We start from the raw sequence: 17820 nt of genomic DNA on the forward strand, positions 1-17820 counted from the left end.
GCGTTGCCGGTGAGATCCCGCCTCGGCGGGGGCGGCCCCGGACGGGGCGGGACGTGGCCGAGGGCGGGCGGAGCGTGTGCGGGGCCATGGCGGAGGCGCGGCGGGGAGCGGAGCCGCTGTGGCGGACGCCGCCGGGCCGCCTGGCCCCGCCGCACGTCTACCGCATGGCGGAGGCGCTGGGCGCCGAGCTCCGCCGCCTCTCCGGCCGCTTCGGGCCCGAGGCGGTGGCCGGGCTGGTGCCGCCCGTCGTGCGGCTGCTGGAGCTGCTGGAGGCGCTGGTGGCCCCGGCGGGCGCCGAGGGGGAGGCGGCGGCGGCGGCGGCGGGCGGGCGGCAGGACGCGGAGGTGAGCGGCGAGCGGGGGGGGCTCGTCCGACCCTGCTTCCTTCGGGGGTCGCCCGCGGGGTGGCACTGACCCACGCTTGTCCTCGCGGGGTCACCGTGGGGACCGCGCTGACGCGGCTGTCCCCGTCCCCCGTGGGGTCGTTCTGACACAGCTGTCGCCGTTCCCCCCGAGGTGGCTCTGACCCGGCTGTCCCCATCCCCTTGGGTGGCTCTGACCCGGCTGTCCCCATCCCCTTGGGTGGCTCTGACCCGGCTGTCCCCATCCCCTTGGGTGGCTCTGACCCGGCTGTCACCATCCCCTTGGGTGGCTCTGACCTGGCTGTCCCCATCCCCTGGCAGGGCTCTGTCCCGGCTGTCCCCATCCCCTTGGGTGGCTCTGACCCGGCTGTCCCCATCCCCTGGGAGGGCTCTGACCCGGCTGTCCCCATCCCCTTGGGTGGCTCTGACCCGGCTGTCCCCATCCTCCCGGGATGGGTCTGACCTGGCTGTCCCCATTTCCTGGGATGGCTCAGACTCAGCTGTCCCCATTCCCCTAGGACAACACTGACCCGGCTGCCCCTATCCCTTGGGGTGGCTCTGACCCGGCTGTCACCATCCCCCCGGGATGGCTCTGACGCGGCTGTCCCTGCCCCCCAGGACCCCGAGCAGAGGCTGTGGGAGGCCGAGCGCCGGGAGCGAGCCCTGCACGGCTGCCTGGCCCGCCTGGAGGAGCAGAACCGGCAGCTCCTGTTGCAGCTCGCGGAGAGCCAGTCCCAGGAAGGTGGGTGTCCCGGCGGGTTCAGGGTTCCCTGCCACCATGGGGTGTTCCCATGGGGGACGGTAGGCTGGGTACGGGGCTGAACGTGTTCTCTGTGCTGCCCAGCCCTGGAGACCTATCCCCCCAGGGAGCGTGAGCGCTGTCTTGTTCTGCAAACCACAGGGTCCCCAAACCCCCAGAGCACCCCCCAAGGGCCCCAGAGGGTGGTGGGGACGGACACAGGGTGCGGGCTGCCATTGCGGGGCAGCCTAAAGCTCTCAGCTCCCCTCTTTCCTTCGCTCCTACTCTGCCGTCTACTAGAAGCAACGGTAGAAGGAAGCTTTGCAGAAGCATCAAGGAACCCCTTAGTGCCACGGGGTCAGGGGAGTCCTTATGTCCCGGGGGCCACTCACGCCTGTCCCCCCCCCGTGTCTGGGCTCAGACAGCACGGCGCGGAAGGAGCGGGAGGTGATGCTGCGGCTGAAGGAGGTGGTGGACAAGCAGCGGGATGAGCTTCGTGCCCAAGCCCACGAAATTGTCTGCAAGAGCCGAGACACGGAGGCGGTGAGCGCGTGGGAGCTCGCGGGTGTGGTGTGTGAAGGGCCTGGGGACCTGCTTTCATGTCACCTCGCCCTGGGGCTGTCGTGGTGGCTCTGAGCCTGCTGGGGCAGATGCCTTTCCCGTGGGGCTGGTGTCCCTGGCTGGGGGCCCAGAGCCGCTGCTGTGCCTCACCCTCGGCTGCCCTGGGCCCACCAGCTGCAGGAGCAACTGCATCGCTTCATGGCCATGAACGAGGACCTGCGTCACAAGGTGGCCATAGTGCAGGCTCAGCTCAAGAGCGCGCTGGAGAGGAAGTCAGACCTGGAGGCCGCAATGCTGCAAACCCAGAGGGAAATGAGCAGGAGGAGCAGGGCCAATTCTGAGACCCAGCGGCCAAAGTCCAGCCTGGTGAGTCCAAGCCCGTGGCCCCACTGCCGCAGGGCATGGCTAGCACTGGCCCGACCTTCCCGTCCCTGCACGGGGTTCCTGGCACGCCTGGACCCGCCGGCTGCCAGCAGGACACGGCCGCTCGAGTGAGCCCCACTGCTGGAAATCGAGCGGTGCGGTGTCTGTGACGCCGGTAACACCTTGTCTGTAAAAATTGGCAGGAGTGGAGGCAGGAGCGAGCGAGGTGAGGTGGTGGGAGGAAAAGCTGGGTGGGACTCGGAGGATGAGGGGGGGTTTGCCACGTGTGGCGACGGGCAGCGGGTCCTGGGGAGCCACAGTGGTCCAGGGAGGGCTGCAGCGGCGCCGGACCAGCAAACTCCTTCCTGAGACTTTTCCATCTCTGCCTGTGTGTGGTACCCAGCCTTGGGGCGGGGGCTTCGGGGTCTGCTGATTCGTTCTGTCCCCCCAGGAAGGAGATCTGTCACCCACAGAGGAGCCGCAGCACCAGGACGTGGATGCGGGCAGGAGCCCTGCTCACTGCTGCTTCTCCAAGGAAGAGCTGCAGGAGATCCTGCAAGAGCGGAACGAGCTCAAGACCAACCTGTTCTTGGTGCAGGAGGAACTGGCCTATTACCAGCGGTGAGTCCCGCTGCCACGACGTGGGGCAGCGAACCGGGTCCCTCTTGTCCCTGCAGCCACCCATGACCCATCAGAGGCTGCTCCTGGCGCGGTCGGGGCAGGATTTCTTTGCCAGGCTCTCGGTTAACCAGCTGGCTGCTTTTTGCCCAGGGAGCTGCTGAACGAAGAGCGAGTCCCCGGCTTCTTCTTGGACGCGATGAAGTCGACTATCAAAAGACAGCGAAAAAAAATCAGAGCCAAAATGCTGGGAACGGAGGAGGAGTCGGCGAGCAGGTGAGTCCTGCTCACCGGGAGGGAGGACCGGGAGCCTCCCATGCAGGGTGGATGCCAGCTGGCGGCCCAGGAGTTTCCATGTGGTTTGATGCCCTGGAAGGGAACTCCCCCAGGCCAAGAGCTGCCCTTCTCCTCCCTGCCGCCTTCCAGAGATCAAAGGTTTATTGTCACCAGTGGATGTCTCGCTCTGGCTTAGCCCTGGGAGCGCCGCAGGGGCTGGGCTCTTCTCTGCTGCCGCTCACGTGTCCCTGTCACCAGTCACAGACAGCCCGGCCAAATGTCCCTCGTCCCTGCGTGGATGTGGCAAAAGCGGGGTGAGGTGGTGGCACGGGGACCACCGGACGGGGCAGGCTGGTCCCCGCGCTGTGCGGTTGGAGGCTGTCCAACGGAGAGCCTGTGAAGATGACAGTAGAGATGTTCCCCGGAGGCTCTGCAAGATGTTCATGGGCAGCGTTGGCTCCAAGAGACTTATCACGATGGGGAAGGGAGGACCCTGCCGGGCAGCAGCGATGGCTCTCCGTGTCTGCTGGGGGGTGGGGGGGCGAAGCCTGGACTAAAGCTGCTCTATGGCACGGCGGGAGCTGGATCTCACTGGCTTTTAGGGGCTTTAATAAAGGTCTGAAGGGGGCTGGGCTCTTCTGGGCCACTGAAACCTGCTGCTTGCTTGCATCGGGGTCTCTGCTGGCAGCGGGGGGGGTCTGGGGGTGTTGGGTCCCGCCTGCCGAGCATAGCCGCTGCCGTGTGAACACTGCCCTGCGGTCACCTCTCGTGCATCACCCTGCTCCCCTGCGAGGCCTGGCTGTCACCTGCCTCTGCCCTGAGCCGCAGCCGGCGGTTCCAGTTGTCAGGCTGTTCCCCTGGAGAAGCCCGTGCCTGCCGTGCGGGGTGAGACGCTTAAAGGCTTTGCTGCTGCGGCAACCGGGGCTGCAGCATCCGCTGAGCAAGCGCCGGGGGTTTGAAGCCGGTGTCTGAAGCGCCTTGTGGCTTGAGATCGCCGAGCCGGGGCTGGGCTTGCCGTGAAACGCGGCTGCGTCTGGGACACGAGCGTCGCTGCGGCTGGCTGTGGCTTTGTGGTGCATCACAGCCCGATGGCGCTTTGCGGGGACAGCAGCTCCGGTCCGTGTGGCCCCGGCTTCGCAGCTGCCTCCGCACGTGCAGCTCTGCGGGGACGCCGCTCAGCTCGGGAGGGAGTCCCAGGGTGGCTCTGGCACTTGCTCGTGGCGAGCCCACGACTCAGCACGGGTTTTCCCTCCCCGCTCCTTTGCGCTGCAGCGATGAAGACGAGGGCTCCTGGCACCCAGCTCGTGGCGCAGACTGCGTGGATGCTCAGCCTCCCGAATCCAAAATTAAGAGCTTGTAAGTTCGCTCCCATCCTCCGGGGCTGCTGGGGACGGGGGGCTCTGCCGGCGGAGGTTTGGGGTTCAGCTGTGGAGCCGGTGCCCGCTGAGCTTGGCGCCTGCCCTGCGGGGTGCGACGGGGACGGAGCCGGATGCCACCACAGGAGGTTCGGTTGTTTCAGGGTGGGGGGGGGGGTCTGCCTTGCAGGCGGGCAAGGGCAGGCCTGGCTGACGCCTCAGGGATGCTGCACGCTCCCAGGGGCTCACAGCCCGGCTGCGTCCCGCTGCTGCCACCAAACGCAGAGGGAGGTTGGGATCTGGCCACTTCCCTGGGAAGGCTCTTCTCCCCCACAGCCGCTATCTGCTCTCTCTGCAGTTTCGGGCTGTGGTATCAGGGCGGCAGCAAAGAATCCCCCGCATCCAGCTGCTCCGGAGCCTGGGAAATCATCGACTCGCTGGACACGCAGCTGGAGCCGGAGGGAGAGAGCAAGCCGGCGGCCGGCTCCCCCGACAGAGCCACGCCGCCCCCCTGACCCCACCTGAACGGCAGCCGGATCTGGCCTCGCAGCAGCGCTTCCCGGCTCCTCTTCTCCCGGCGTCTTCAAGAGCGGCACAGCAGCCCCCGCCGCTTCCCCGTGCCGTGCTGATGGCGAAGCCGCAGCGTGGGCAGCCTTCCTCCAACCTGCGGGGATGCTCGGCCGAGGGGTGCCGGCCTGGCATGGGACAGCTGGGCACCTCCGGGCGTCACTGCCCGTCAGCCAGCCTTTCACTGTGCCCGCACCCGCTTGTCCCCATGGCTTAGCCACGGGGGGGGTCCCGCACAGCCACGCTCCCCACTTCTTCCTGCTCGCAGCCCAGCGCGGCGGGGGTCTGCGCCCGTTTCCCCCTGCCGCACCCCCAAAGGGGCTTTTTCCGCCACACACCTCTACTCGCAGCGCAGCGTCCCGTCTCTGGATCCTGCCCTGTGGGGGTATTTCACTTCACCCCTTTCCGTTCATACCTCCCCCCATCCCTGCAATGTGAAGGTGGAGTTGGGGTGCCCGGTCCAGCCGGCTGGGCACTGGCCCGGGGTCACGGCGCGGCTGGAAGGGGCTGAGCACGCTGCACCGGGTGTCTGGGTGCTCCCGTGGCTGGGAGCAGTCGGGATCAGCACCGCCAGTGCCGCTCCTGCACTGTTCGGGCATGGGGTGAATCGGTTTTGTACTGGGACCTCTTCCTGCTGCTACTGGGAACTGGAAATCTGGGACAATCCTCGAGTTCACAGGGGCGAGTCGGTCCCCTCGGGTCAGGTACTTTCTAGCTCTAGAACTGGAATTGGAAATAAATCGGTTTCGTTTCTCCTCCGAGGTACCCACTGCAGCCTCCGCTCTCTCCTCGCTTGGGAAGGGCTGGGTGATGCTGCGGGGCTTCGGTCGCAGTTTTCCGGCGTAGCCGTCGCTTTTCCTGTGCTGATGCAAAGGGCTGTGGCCGGCTGCGTCGTGCCAGACCCCGGAGCCCTTTTTGGGGGTCAGCTACGATGGGGAGCAGGGCGACAGGGGCCGCAGGGCTGGGTGCGATGGAGTTAAGTTCTGCATGGTGGGGGGAGCAGCATACTTCCAGCCCGGGGCCCCCCCCCGGGCAAGCTGGCCTTGGGTAGGAAAAAGGTGTTTCCTGTGCATCTGCTGACACAAAGCTCCTGGGGAGACGGCGCGGTGGGATGGCAGCCAGCAGCGGTTCAAAGGCCAGCCTGGGGAAGGCCGTGTCCCCATGGGGAACGGAGAGATCCCACCTCTCGGCTCCTGCCAGGGGTTGGCTCCTGCCAGGGGTCGGCAGCACCGTGGGGCAGCTCGTGGGGGTCGGGGGAGGAGGAGGCAGTGGACACCTCCTGTGGGTTGGGGGGACGTTGGCTAAAACAGCTCTGAGGGTGCCGGAGGATGGCACAGGGGGAGCGGGACGACCGCAGGTGAGACGTTCAGGCAGGCACCAGCCCCTGCGTGGCTGCGCCGAGCCCCCGGACGCCCATTTCTGCTGCTGGGGTGGCAGCAAGGGCCAAAAATAGCCCTCGAGGCAGCATTCCCTGCCTCCCCTTCCCCGCCGCACCCCTGACGTCTGGATCGGGGTGCCTCCTCCCACGTTTCCTCAGGAAGAAACCCAAGGCTGGCGGGAGGAAGAGGCCGCACCACAGGAGGGACGGGACGGGACAGACGGACACCGGCGCGGGACTGAGGAGCTGCCGGGACTTGGGCTGGGATGGGGAGCGCCCGGCCCATCCTCTGCCTCCAGCTGTGGCTGTGGGTGCAGAGCTCTGCCCAGGAGCTCGACCCCGATGGCAGGAACGTCTGCAGGTAGGTGCCGCGGGGGGTCCCTGCTTGTGCCCCTCCAACTCCTGGGACCTCTCAACAGCCCCAGGGGGGGTCGTCGTCCGTCTGTCCTTCCACGGCCGGAGATCTGCAGCCTGGCATTGAGCGGGCGCAGAGAGTGGGGTGGTGCCGGGGAGCGTGCTTGGGGCACGCGTGGGCATTTGGGGCACCCAGACCCCCTTCTCCAGGGGTCGTTTCTCGTGCACCCCCAGGGCGCAGGGTGATGGGGGGACGCGGGAGTGTTGGCAAAACTTCCACCGTGCACCAGGTGGGAAAGGCAGTCGTAACAAAACCCCAAAGGGCTTTTGGAGGTGCCATCCCCTCCGCTTTGCTGCTACGTTGCCTCTCCCATTAGTCTCGCCATCAATGGCAGCGCCTTTTGTTGCCTTCGCTTCGGTGCCTTCGCTCCGGGTCACTGGCAAAGCTTTGAGCCGCTCCCAGAGCATCGGGGACCCGGCACGGGCTCCATGGCGGCCGAGCGGGGCAGGTTTACCCCGCTGCCCAGCCCCGCCGCCCACTCGGGCTGCAGCCTCTTAAATTTCCTTCTATTTTGCTGGCTTCCTTCCGGAGCGATGCCCCCGGGGCCGCGCTGCTTCCCCGCCCGCCGGGCCCAGCCGGGGCAAACGCCCGCGTTCGCTTCGCCTTAGCCAAAGCTGTGAAGCCACGCCGGCCCCGGCACCCCCCGCCCCGGCTGATGGCCCCCGGATCTCTCCCGCAGGCTCCCCGCCGGCCCGGCGTGCTGCCCCGGCTGGAAGCAGGAAGGGCGGGAGTGCACGGCTGGTGAGTGATGGACGGCGATGAAGCCCAAAGTTTGGTCCCCGCGTTCGGTCGGGGGGCTCCTCCGTGGCGCTGGGGGTTGGGGGGAAGCCCTACAGCTCTCCTTGAGCAGCGGCGGTGGGGTGCTGCGCCGTGGGGACCCCCAAACGCCCACTGAGCGAGCTGCTAATGGTGCTGCGGCTCGGCCCGAGGGATGGAGCGGGAAGCGGGATGGCGGCTTCCCTGGGAAGGCTGCCTCGGCGGGAGGTGGCCGGTGGTCTGGCAGTGGGATGTGAGGCCGGGGGGGCCGTTGTGCGCTGATGTGTCCGCCCTGCCGCTGACAGCTCTCTGCGAGGGGGAGGATGCCTGCAGGGAGGACGAGGTGTGTGTGAGACCCGGGGTTTGCCTCTGCAAACCCGGCTTCTTCGGAGCAGACTGCAGTTCCCGTGAGCATTTCCCCAAGGCTCAGCCCTCGCCATCTCCTTTGCCAGCCTGGGTGCTGCCAGGCTTCTCCATCACCCCCCCCCCGCCATCCTCACCCTCTCCTTCCCTTCGCAGGCTGTCCCGAGCAGTACTGGGGTCCCGACTGCAAGCGGAGCTGCCCCTGCCACCCCAACGGGCGCTGCGACCCGGCGAGCGGCAGCTGCACCTGCGACCCCAACCACTGGGGAGGGCTCTGCCAGTTCCCCTGCCACTGCGGCCCCCACGGCCGCTGCGACCCCCTCACCGGCGCCTGCCACTGCGAGCCGGGCTGGTGGGCCCCCACCTGCAAGAAGCAATGTCAGTGCAACCCCGCCGGCTCCCACTGCGACCCCCTCACCGGCCACTGCCGCTGCCTGCTGGGCTGGTGGGGCAGGAGGTGCAGCTTCAGATGCTCCTGCAACCTCTCGCCCTGCGCCCAGGAGACGGGCAAGTGCGAATGCAAGGCTGGGTTTTGGGGGCCGGCGTGCCAGCGGCACTGCGACTGCTTGCACGGCTCCTGCAGCCCCCTCAGTGGCCACTGCAGCTGCAGCCCCGGCTACCAGGGCAGGAGCTGCAGGGACCCCTGTCCGGCGGGGAAATACGGGTCTCAGTGCGTGCACAGGTGAGGTGGGGGCAGCGGGGGGGGATCCAGCGGGTACTCAGGGGCCGCAGCCAGACAGAATCACAGAATCACGGAATGGCGGGGGTTGGAAGGGGCCTCTGGAGGTCATCCCGTCCGACCCCCCTGCCAGAGCAGGGTCACCCAGAGCAGGTGGCACAGGAAACCTCGGGGGGAAAAGTCATCACGGCCGTGTCTGTCCCTTTGGCTGGACAAAAAGACCCGTCCTGTGGGGTTTGAGCATCCCTGGTTGGATGCAGCATTAGCGTTGTCCCAAAAGAAACGTCGCATTAATGCCAGCAGAAAGCACTGGTGTCACCCCAAAATGTGGTCATCCTTGGTCCCACTCCCCAGGGTGACAAAGCAGCATCTCTCCCTGCTCACCCCTTGCCCTCTCGAGAGCATTGGGCACTACAGGCTATTTCCCCGTGGTCCAAACTGATGCTCAGTGCCGGTGTGGGGCGAAACCTGCATTTTGGGGGGGTTGGGGGTGGGTGTCAAGGCCTCACTGCCGCTCTGCCCCTGCAGCTGCGGGAGCTGCAAGCGCAGCCAGCCCTGCTCGCCCGTGGACGGCTTCTGCCTGGCCTGCCAGCCCGGCTGGAACGGGACCCTCTGCAAGGAGCCCTGCGCGCCCGGCTTCTACGGCGAGGACTGCCTCCAGCCCTGTCCCCGCTGCCGGCGTGGGGAGATCTGCGACCCAGAGACCGGGTCCTGCCCGCACTGTGAGCCCGGTTGGACGGGACCCAGGTACGCCCAGGATCAGGCCGCCGGTCCTCGTGGGGGGGGTCCCCGCTGTGGGGCCCAGCGGGGTGATGCTTCGCGCTCTGTCTTGGCAGCTGCAACAGCTCCTGCCCCGCGGGCACCTTCGGCGATGGGTGCCGGTTCCTCTGCCCCGAGTGCGTTGCGGGGAGCTGCAACCCCGTGTCAGGAGCTTGCATCTGCCAGGCCGGCTACTGGGGAGACAGGTAACGCCGGGAGTGGGGCAGGGTGGGGGCCCCTGCTCTCCCTGCCGGCATTTCCCTCCTTTCCTCTCTCTTCCAGCTGCAACGACACCTGTCTGGAGGGATATTTTGGAGTGAACTGTTCCTCGCTCTGCCAGTGCTCCCGGGGGACCTGCCACCCCGTGCGGGGTGACTGTGTGTTGAGTAAGAACAACCTCAAATTTACTCCTTGGGACTGGAACGTCCTCGCTGGGGAAGGCGCCGAGAGGCTGCAATGTCGCCCGGTCCCACCTGGTGCCTCCTGGCCCCGCCACGAGTCGCCAGCTCCTGCACTCTCCGTGCAGGGCGGCTCTATGGGCTTGGCAGCCACAGGACATGCCGGACTCAACCCATCTTCTCTGCACAGGTCTTAAAGACCACGGAGCCCTCGCAGCCGCCATCCTCGTTCCTCTCCTGCTGCTGCTGCTCTGCGTCGCCTGCTGTTGCTGCGGAGCCGGCCCAGCAGATGCTAGAGACAGGTATTTTTTTTATATTTTGCCATTTTCCATGCAAAACCCTGTCTCCCATGGCTGTTGATGCCCACCTCCCCCGTGCAGGGCGGCCGTGCCAGATGATGATGTGGTGGCCAGGATGAAGCACCACGTGCGGGGGGTGCTGGCGAACCTCAGCGCTATGATGCCTTGCTTTTCCCTGGGTGGCTACAAACTTCCCAAAGTCACAGGTAAAATAAGCAGAGCTGCCGACAGCCCTTCCATGGTGTCACCCCCCCTCTCCTACCCCAGGCTCTCTGTATCGTCACCAGTTTTGGCGGGGGGAGTCTGCAACCCCCCTCGCCCCACCGCATGGCTCGGGGGCAGGCGTTGCTCGCCCACCCCAGCCCTGAGCAGCGCGGCGTGCCTGAGCTCAGCTGGCTCTGTGCCATCTCCTCCCCAGTTTCCCACCACGACACGGAAATCCCCTTCAACCCCAGCTTCATCGAGCCGCCATCGGCTGCGTGGGTTTCAGACAGCTCCTTCTCCTCCTCCTTCGACACCGACAACGAGGGACCCGAGTACTCCGTCCCTCCCAGAGAAGGTGATGTCCATGGTCGCTCCTCCTCTCCCCGGCTGCCCACAGGCCTTTTGGGCTGCCCGGGGTCAATCCTGCCCCGTTACCGACCTTGCGTGTCCCAGGGACGGGCGCTGGGCACAGGCACGTTTATTTTTATACCCTCATTTTCCTGCCTGCAAGGACACACCAGGGCTGTACTTGGCCTCGCGTGATGGGACATGCCTGGCGTGGGCAGCCCCATTTCACAATGTCCTCCCGTGGAAAGGGACAATCCTGTTGCATCAGCCACTCTCCCAATGTCCCCCAGCGTGTCCCTGGGCAGGGGGTTAGCTCTGGCAGCCCTAAATCTCGTCCTCTTCTCCCGCAGGCATCCCGCTGCTGGGGGGGGCTGAACTGCAGGATGGTGCATCCCCCCCTGCTGAGGTGCTCCCAGACCCATCTGCCTTCGACTCTGAGGACGTCTCGCAGCCCTTCACCATCCCTCGCACCTCCAGCATCGCCAAGGCCAAGCGTCCCTCTGTGTCCTTTGCCGAGGGGACAAAATTTGGGGCGGTGGAGACCCCCAGCCCTGGGCGGAAGCCCAAGACCCCATGGGGCCCATCCAAGCTGTCCCCGCCGCCGGGGGATGCGGCAGCTGAGCCCCCCACTGAACGACCAGCCAGCGATTGCTACGAGAGCCCCGAGCCCCTCGGCAAGGCGGAGGAAAGCCACCGGCCATCACCCCGGGCCACCCCGGGGGGACGCCGGCGGGTGGTCTCCGGCACCAGGCACGTGGCCCAGAGAGTGGAGGCGCTTGAAGCGGCTGCAAAATCCGGCAGCTGGGAGGCGAAGGGGAAGGACCCCAACGTCACCACCATCTACATGATGGTGGGAACGGCTGGGCAGGACCCCAAGGCGGAGGGGGGCGGCGAGGGACCGGTCCAGGCCGTGCTCAAGCGTCTGGGCAGCTTGCAGAAGGGCAAGTGGAGTGCAAAGGAGGAGCCCAAGGTGAGGAGGAGCATCGAGGCCATCCAGAAACCACCCCGCCGGGCCCTGGCGCAGGGCAGAGACTCGGTGAATAGCTGCAAGCAGAGGGAGAGTGTCCCGGGGCCTCCCGCCGAGCCATCCCCTGGCAAGCACCAGCATCTCCCCGGGAAGAGACGATCCTTCCTTTTTGCATCCCCCTCGCTGAAAAGCACCGGGGCACAGGATGGGGCCGTCGATGCTGCAGGTGCCACGGAGAAGGGCAAAAGCCCAGAGTTAGTCCTCAGCCTCGAAACGAAGGGACAGGCTCTCCCAGAGGAAGAGCCGAAATACGAGAACGTGACCAACAGCAGTGCCGATTTGCCCCCTGGCTCTGCTGAGGAGCCACCGGCCACCCCTGCAGCCACCTGAGCCACCGCAGCCTGGGCTGGGGCAGCGGGAGCCCAGGAGGCCCCTCCGACCCCAGCGTGGGGGGAGCCAAGGTCCCCTTCTGAGCTGTGAGCTGGACACGCATCAAGCCTTCCCGTTCACCCCCTTCCCTCCACGCCGTGTTGCTGGCATGGACCCTGGCTGGCTGTCACAGCCGGCAGGATGGGTGACGCTGAGAGCCACCGCGGTGGCAGCCCCACAGAGTTGCGGTGCCTCAGGGCTGTTTTCAGCCCCCCTCTGACCTGCGCATCCCATTTTGCGTCTGCCACAGTCTGGAGGGACAGCGATGCTACGGACGAAGCAGTGGCACCTTCTAATGGACGAAGTGGTGGCACCTTCTAGTCCCCGTCGGCACTGGGCTTGGGGACACACATCCTCCTTGTAAATGGAAGCGGGGCTGCTGGATGCGCAGGAAAAAAAAACAAAACCAAAACAGTTTCACGCCATCAGCTTTCACCTTCCCCTGTCCCAGCTCCAGTAATGCTGCTCGGAGCCTCTTGCTGTAAAGGTGCTTCTTGCAGAAGGGGATTATTTTGTGGAGCTGGGCTGGGGAGAGATGATGGGCTGTCCCGAGTAGCTTCAGCGAAAATTAATTTTAGCTGCTTATCTCGAAGGGTATCTAGGTCTGCAGGGGTTTATCTGTGTGGCTCTGGCTGCCTTCGTTTCTATGTACGTGCGTAGCACATGAGAAAGCTCATGGCACGGCACGGGGTTTATCGACGGCCTTTTAAACTCCACGCGATACCAGGCTGCAATTGTGCAAGAGGCTGAACGTGGCAGCTGGGCTGTGACCGTCAACCTGTGCACCCGGCGCTGCGCTGGCCCTGATAAGGACCAAAGTTAGACAGAAAATGGGATTTCCGCGGATAGCCGAAGCTCCTGCGCCTCATTCCTGCTGTGGCAATGCGTGGCTACGGGTGGCTGAGATGCACTGAAGATGCTGCAGCATCGCCAGCGCAGCCGGAGGAGCGCGGGCGAGACAGGAATGAGTTCTTTTGCCGCCCGTGCAAGGGAGTCAAGGCGCCAAAGAGGATTTGCAGCATGAGCTGGTTTTTTCTATGTATCTAAGTGGTAGAAGTTTCGTGTATCTCTTTTTTTTCCTGTTCTTTCACGTGGCATGAAAGCCTCGGAGTGAAAATTAAACGTTACCAAAGCCCTTCAGGAGTTGAGTTTCCCAGCCGCCTTCCAAATCAAAGGCGTGGTGAGAAATATTGTCCAAAGTGCGGAAACTTGTCGGCAGCCTTAGGCTTTCAGGGGTTTGGGGTTTTTCGGTTTTTCGGTTTTTCTTTTTTTTTAATTTTCTGCTTCTGTTGAAGTAATTTTGAACTCTCGCTTACGCAGCTGAGCCCAGAGCAGTGCCGGAGACCGGAGGGCAGCGGGAACGTGAGTGGGCTGTGAGCGTCCAGAGCACTTCCATTGCAGGCTGCATCTCACGCAGAGCTCCGTGTGAATCCTTCTTCGGGTCTGGCACTGCCGAGTTGGGGTTTAGGGTTCGGAGTGTTTCAGAAAACAAGAGTGGGTTTTGCTTTATCCCTTTGGGTTTTCGCGGGCGCTTCTCCACAGCGCAAGGCACAGAATCCCCACGGTCCCACGTGGGTGAGGCTTCCAGTTTTGCGGACCGCATGCAGCACTCCTCCCCGCAGCGGCATCGCCCACTGCTGTGATTATAACACCAAATATTCTGCTGTCCAAACAAAAACGCTCACCCTGGCGAGACTTGAGCAGCAGCCTGGCCCGACCTCTGTGCTGCACAGGCTATTTTTTTGTTTTGATGCTATTTTATTACAGCGGCAGGGACGGCCCCACATTTTATTTATAAGCAGCCATTTTTCCCTAATTGGTTGGTTATTTTCAGCCCGTGAGCCGAGCAGCACTGTGCCAGAAGTGAACGTCACGGGAGCCGATTCGCCCTGGGTCTGGCATGTAAATAGCTGACAACAACCTGAGATCCTTCCCTGACATTGAAACGAGCACCCAGCTTTGAGAAAACGCTGCCGCGAGAACCTTTCCCGTTCCCGGGCTGAGCTGCGAGGCAGGACGTTTCCCTCCCTGCTCGCAGGTGAAGCATCTTCACCCTGCCCGGGCGGCGCGAGGAAAACAAGCAGTGGATTTTCGGCGCCTGGCCGCCCATGCGCGCGCCTGCAGCGTGGTCGCGCTGGTGTCTTCTTGGCAGGGATGCTTCGCTTCGGCTTCGCTTGTGGTTTTAATTCTGGGTGCGGGAGGTCTGCGAGCCGGAGCCGGCGGGTGAGGGAAGGGTTAATGTCTTCCCCCGCTGCATCTCTGACTCTCCAACTCCCACTGCAGTGGTTTGACGCCAGCCGGTGGGAAGCGGTTCCCGGGTGCAGGTCCTGTCCGCAAGCAGAGAGGCGTCCGTGCTAGAGGCGTCCGTGCTCTCTGCTGGGGCAGCTCTTGGCCTCCGGGAGGTAGGAACAGAGGCTTGAGCCATCCCCCATGGCTACGGGAGTCTGTCCCCCATTGCTGCAGCCTTGTCATCTCTCCCAAACTGTCCAAGCTCTGCCTTTGAAGAGGACCACGTCGTTTACTCCAGTGGCTCTGCCTAAGCCTGCTGAGGACCTCCCTGTGTGGTGGGGTGGGAGCTGTCACCTCCCTTCCAGCCTAAACTCATTCCCGGCCAGTTTCTATAAATGTGTCTTTGTGCCAGTGCTGTTCTTCAGCTTCACTTTATTTTTTTTCTCTCCATGGTGTTTACTCAGTCCCTGGGTGTATTTATAGAAGGCAGCGGATCACCTGATAGCTTCTTTTCTCCTTCTAGGATAGGAAAAGCGAGCTCCCCCCACGCTCTCGCTGTAGCACAGGGTTCCCGTGTCCCCAGACAGCCTCCGAGCCCTCCTCGTGCTCCTTCCCGGCGCAGGTTGTGTTTCTTGGACACAGCGACCAGCTCTGGGTGCTGAGGTCTCCCAAGGCCTCATGCCGTCTCAGCCTTTCTCTACCTCTGCTAAAAACATCGCACTCGTACAGCCCGGCTCGTTTTCTTTGGGCTTTTTTGTTTGTTTGTTTGTTTGCTTTGGCTTAAACCCCCTTTCCAGCTGTTGCAGCGTTTGACCCTTATCCCTGAGCCGAGGAGTTTCTTCTTCCCACCCGCCGCCGCCTGCCCCTTTCTCAGGGATGCAGTGGTGGGTGCGCATCCGTCCGTCTGTCCGAGCCCTCAGCTTCTGCTGAGCGACTCAAGAGTTGTTTACTTGCCACGCACCCCGTTTTCATCTCCTTGGGCTGTCAAAAAAGAAATCCCCGATCATGATTTCCAGGAGTATATGGTCACCTTCTCCAGCCCAGGACCTCCCTGATGGGTTTATGGCAGGACTAGAAATCCCGCAGAGGAAGGCTCTGAAAAATAATTTAACATGAAAAGAGGGCAGAGCTCTGGCGAGCTCGGCTGCAGAGCTGCTCTCGGGGCTCGTGGTGATTTTACTTTTATTTCATACATCAGCGGACCGTGTTTGTGGGCCAGGGTGTCTCGAGGGCTGGTTGCCCCGGGCTGTGCGTAGGGTCCTTTTAACGGGGCACAGCTTCTCCGGTCCTCCCTCAGGCGGGGGAGAGGGAGGGGTGGGCTTCGGAGGAGGGATCCGGTGCCTCTTAGCGGCAGCGGATGAGAAATAACGGGGTTCCCGTTACCGGGAGTCCCGGCCCCGTGTGCTGGGCTGGGGCTGTTCGAGCAAAAGCCGTTCCGCGACGAGCGCGGTGCGTATCTCCCCGCTGCCGCCCGGGGCCGGCGGAGACCGGCAACCACCGGCAGCAGGGACCGCAGGCAGTTCCCCGCCGCCGCTGCGGGACCGCACCGCGCCGGGAGGTGGAGCGGGCGGGCCGGCGGGGCCTCCTCCCGTTCCGCGCCCGGCATCACCGGCGGCCCGTTTTCCTCCCTTTTTCCCTGGAAGGCGGCGAGTCCCATCCCCGCTCGGGCGTCGCCGGACCCGGCGGTGCGGGCACCGTGCGGGGTGCTTGTGTGTTTCACGGTCCCCGCGTTGGGTTTTCCCCCTCGCCGTCCCGCTTCTGGCCTCCAGCCGCGGAAAAAACGGTTGTTGTGTCCGGGTGTGTGTGCCCGGCCCGGCCGGGAAACCACCGGTACAGCCTGGTGCTTGACCGGGGAGGGTACTGCGGGAGGTACTGGGAGGGTACCGGGGTGGTACCGGGGGCTTAGTGGGGGGTAACGGGGAGGGGTATGGGGAGGTGCTGTGGGAGGATACCGGGGGGGGTACCGGGAGGGGATGCCGGGGGGTACCGGGAGGGGTACCGGGAGGTACTGGAGGAAGATACCGGGGGGTACCAGGGGGTACCGGGGAGGCGCGCGGCCCGGCACTTGCCCCGGCGGCAGCAGCGGGCGCGCTCATTGGCCAGGGTGGCGGCCAATCACCGGCGGCGCCTGTTTGCTCGGGAGGACGGATAAAAACCCCGGGGGGGATCGGCGGCGGAGCGGAGCGGTGGGCGCGGCGGACGGTGAGCGATGGAGGAGGGGGGAAAGAAGAGCGCTGAGGGTCGGAGTGGGGTGCGCGCAGGGTGGGGGGAGAGCGGGGTGGGGTTTGTATGGGAAAAGGGAGGGGGGCGGTGGGGCAGAGCGGGGTGTATTGGGGGTGCGTGGGGGGTTCGTGCGTGGGAGGGAGAATGGGGTTGATGGGGAAGAGCCGGGTGCATGGGGAAGGGAGAGCAGGGCGCGCTGGGGGCGGGTCGGGGCAGGAGGGAGAGGGATGCAGAGGGGCTGTTTTGGGAGAGCTGGGTGGGAGGGGGGGTTGGCGAGGGGAGCCCAGCGTGTTTGGGGAAGAATGGGGTGACTGGGGGTGGGTGGGGGCGGAGAGGGGGCTGGCCCTCTCGCCACAGAGAGGATGTCTGTGCTGGGGAGGGGTCGTGAGGGTGCAGGGATGAGGGAGAGGAGATGTGGAGGCGGGGGGGCGGGCATGGCTGCAGGCTGGCTTCCCGGGGCTGGTGTGTCTGCACCAGCTTCTGTGGCTGGAGCGTGGCCCTGTCCTCCTTGCACCCCTCCAAAGCAACCTAGGGCTCGGGCCTCTGCTCCATGGAAACCCCTGAGAAACCGTCTCGGGCCGTGGTGTGTGGCCAGCTCGTTTCCCCGTGGTGCCTGATTAGGCTGTGCTCTGGGCTGGGAAAAGGCTCAGCTTTGTCTAAAATGGCCACCTGCCTTATGACCCAGGGTTGGCCCCGGTGCTGTGCAGCCCGGAGAAGCCCCTTGGCCAGCCAGGTCTGCTCCCGAGTCTGCTGCTCGCTGTCATGGGCCCCAGGGACCGGGGCAGCTGGAGCTGGTGACAGTTAATGCGGCCACAGCATCTGTGGGGCAGCCGGGGGACACCGGTGTGCTGAGGTGGAGCAGCATGTCCCACGGGCTGTCCCGGGCAGGGCACCTGGCTGTCTGCACAGCTAGGACAGGGCAGGATGCGGCCAGCCTTATCTCCCAGCTGGGTGGTCTGGGAGTTAGTAAAAAGTGCTCCTTGATGAGCCGTCTGTGGTATCAACTGCGTATATAGGACCTGTGGCACACACGGGACCTGTGCTCACCTTCCAGAGCACATCTGTGCTCCTGTGTGGGGCAGAGCAGACCTTGGTGGGTCACTAAAGCCACTGTTAGGGCTGTAGGGCTGCCTCTGTGGTCCCAGCCTCTGCCTGCAAGCAGCCAGAAGATCGGGGTGCTGGGTGAAGCCTCCCTGCTCTGGCATGTGTTTCCTCACTGCCTTACAAATGGGCCGCCTGCCCCATACAGGTGATGGGGGAGTGGGCTCCGGGCAGTTGATATTTGCTGCATTTTCATACCTGTTGCTCGGGAAGTGGAACGGAGACCTTGAACGCTCCTCGGTCGCGTGGTGTGTGCACTGGAGGGGCTGCTCCAAGGGCACCTGTACTCCCCCATCCCTCCAGGTAACTTGGCAAGCTAGTACCTGCAAAAACAAGTTTTACACCTGAGTGCCTTACATCCAGCAGGCAGGTTTCCTTGTGTTCCGGTAGAGAAATCTCTTCTTAAACCATGCTTTTTTGCACTCTCTGAGC

General features: G+C 64.5%; 3 protein-coding genes across 5 annotated transcripts in view; all 3 read left to right on the forward strand.

The window, feature by feature from the left end:
* Window positions 1-13: 13 nt before the first annotated feature.
* Window positions 14-5601, forward strand: RILP (Rab interacting lysosomal protein). Of its 2 annotated transcripts, none has more exons than XR_010072118.1 (8): window positions 14-344; window positions 980-1103; window positions 1522-1643; window positions 1836-2027; window positions 2476-2645; window positions 2796-2918; window positions 3069-4274; window positions 4632-4697. XR_010072118.1 is itself a non-coding variant. In XM_063342560.1 (8 exons), the coding sequence occupies exons 1-8, from the start codon at window positions 87-89 to the stop codon at window positions 4786-4788; spliced, it is 1230 nt and encodes a 409-aa protein (XP_063198630.1). In that variant the 5' UTR covers window positions 14-86; the 3' UTR covers window positions 4789-5601. The 2 variants fall into 2 exon arrangements, 1 of the variants encoding a protein (XP_063198630.1); XM_063342560.1 differs by having other exon boundaries at window positions 4191-4274; window positions 4632-5601.
* A 483-nt stretch (window positions 5602-6084) lies between these two features.
* On the forward strand, window positions 6085-12901 carry SCARF1 (scavenger receptor class F member 1). The gene is made up of 11 exons (XM_063342559.1): window positions 6085-6579; window positions 7313-7374; window positions 7695-7796; window positions 7909-8434; window positions 8960-9178; window positions 9268-9396; window positions 9473-9576; window positions 9779-9890; window positions 9969-10093; window positions 10306-10446; window positions 10790-12901. Exons 1-11 carry the CDS (start codon window positions 6485-6487, stop codon window positions 11794-11796), a joined length of 2622 nt encoding a protein of 873 aa, XP_063198629.1. The 5' UTR covers window positions 6085-6484; the 3' UTR covers window positions 11797-12901.
* Window positions 12902-16137: 3236 nt separating this feature from the next.
* The window catches only part of SLC43A2 (solute carrier family 43 member 2), a 33865-nt gene continuing 32182 nt past the window's right edge, over window positions 16138-17820 (forward strand). For both annotated transcript variants that reach the window (XM_063340600.1, XM_063340602.1), the window contains exon 1: window positions 16138-16266. The gene's annotated coding sequence lies outside the window, so the exon portion shown is untranslated. The remainder of the gene's footprint in view (window positions 16267-17820) is intronic.

This window comes from Chroicocephalus ridibundus, chromosome 7, assembly GCF_963924245.1.
Source record: "Chroicocephalus ridibundus chromosome 7, bChrRid1.1, whole genome shotgun sequence".
In the NCBI taxonomy this organism is placed as follows: Eukaryota; Metazoa; Chordata; class Aves; order Charadriiformes; family Laridae; genus Chroicocephalus; species Chroicocephalus ridibundus.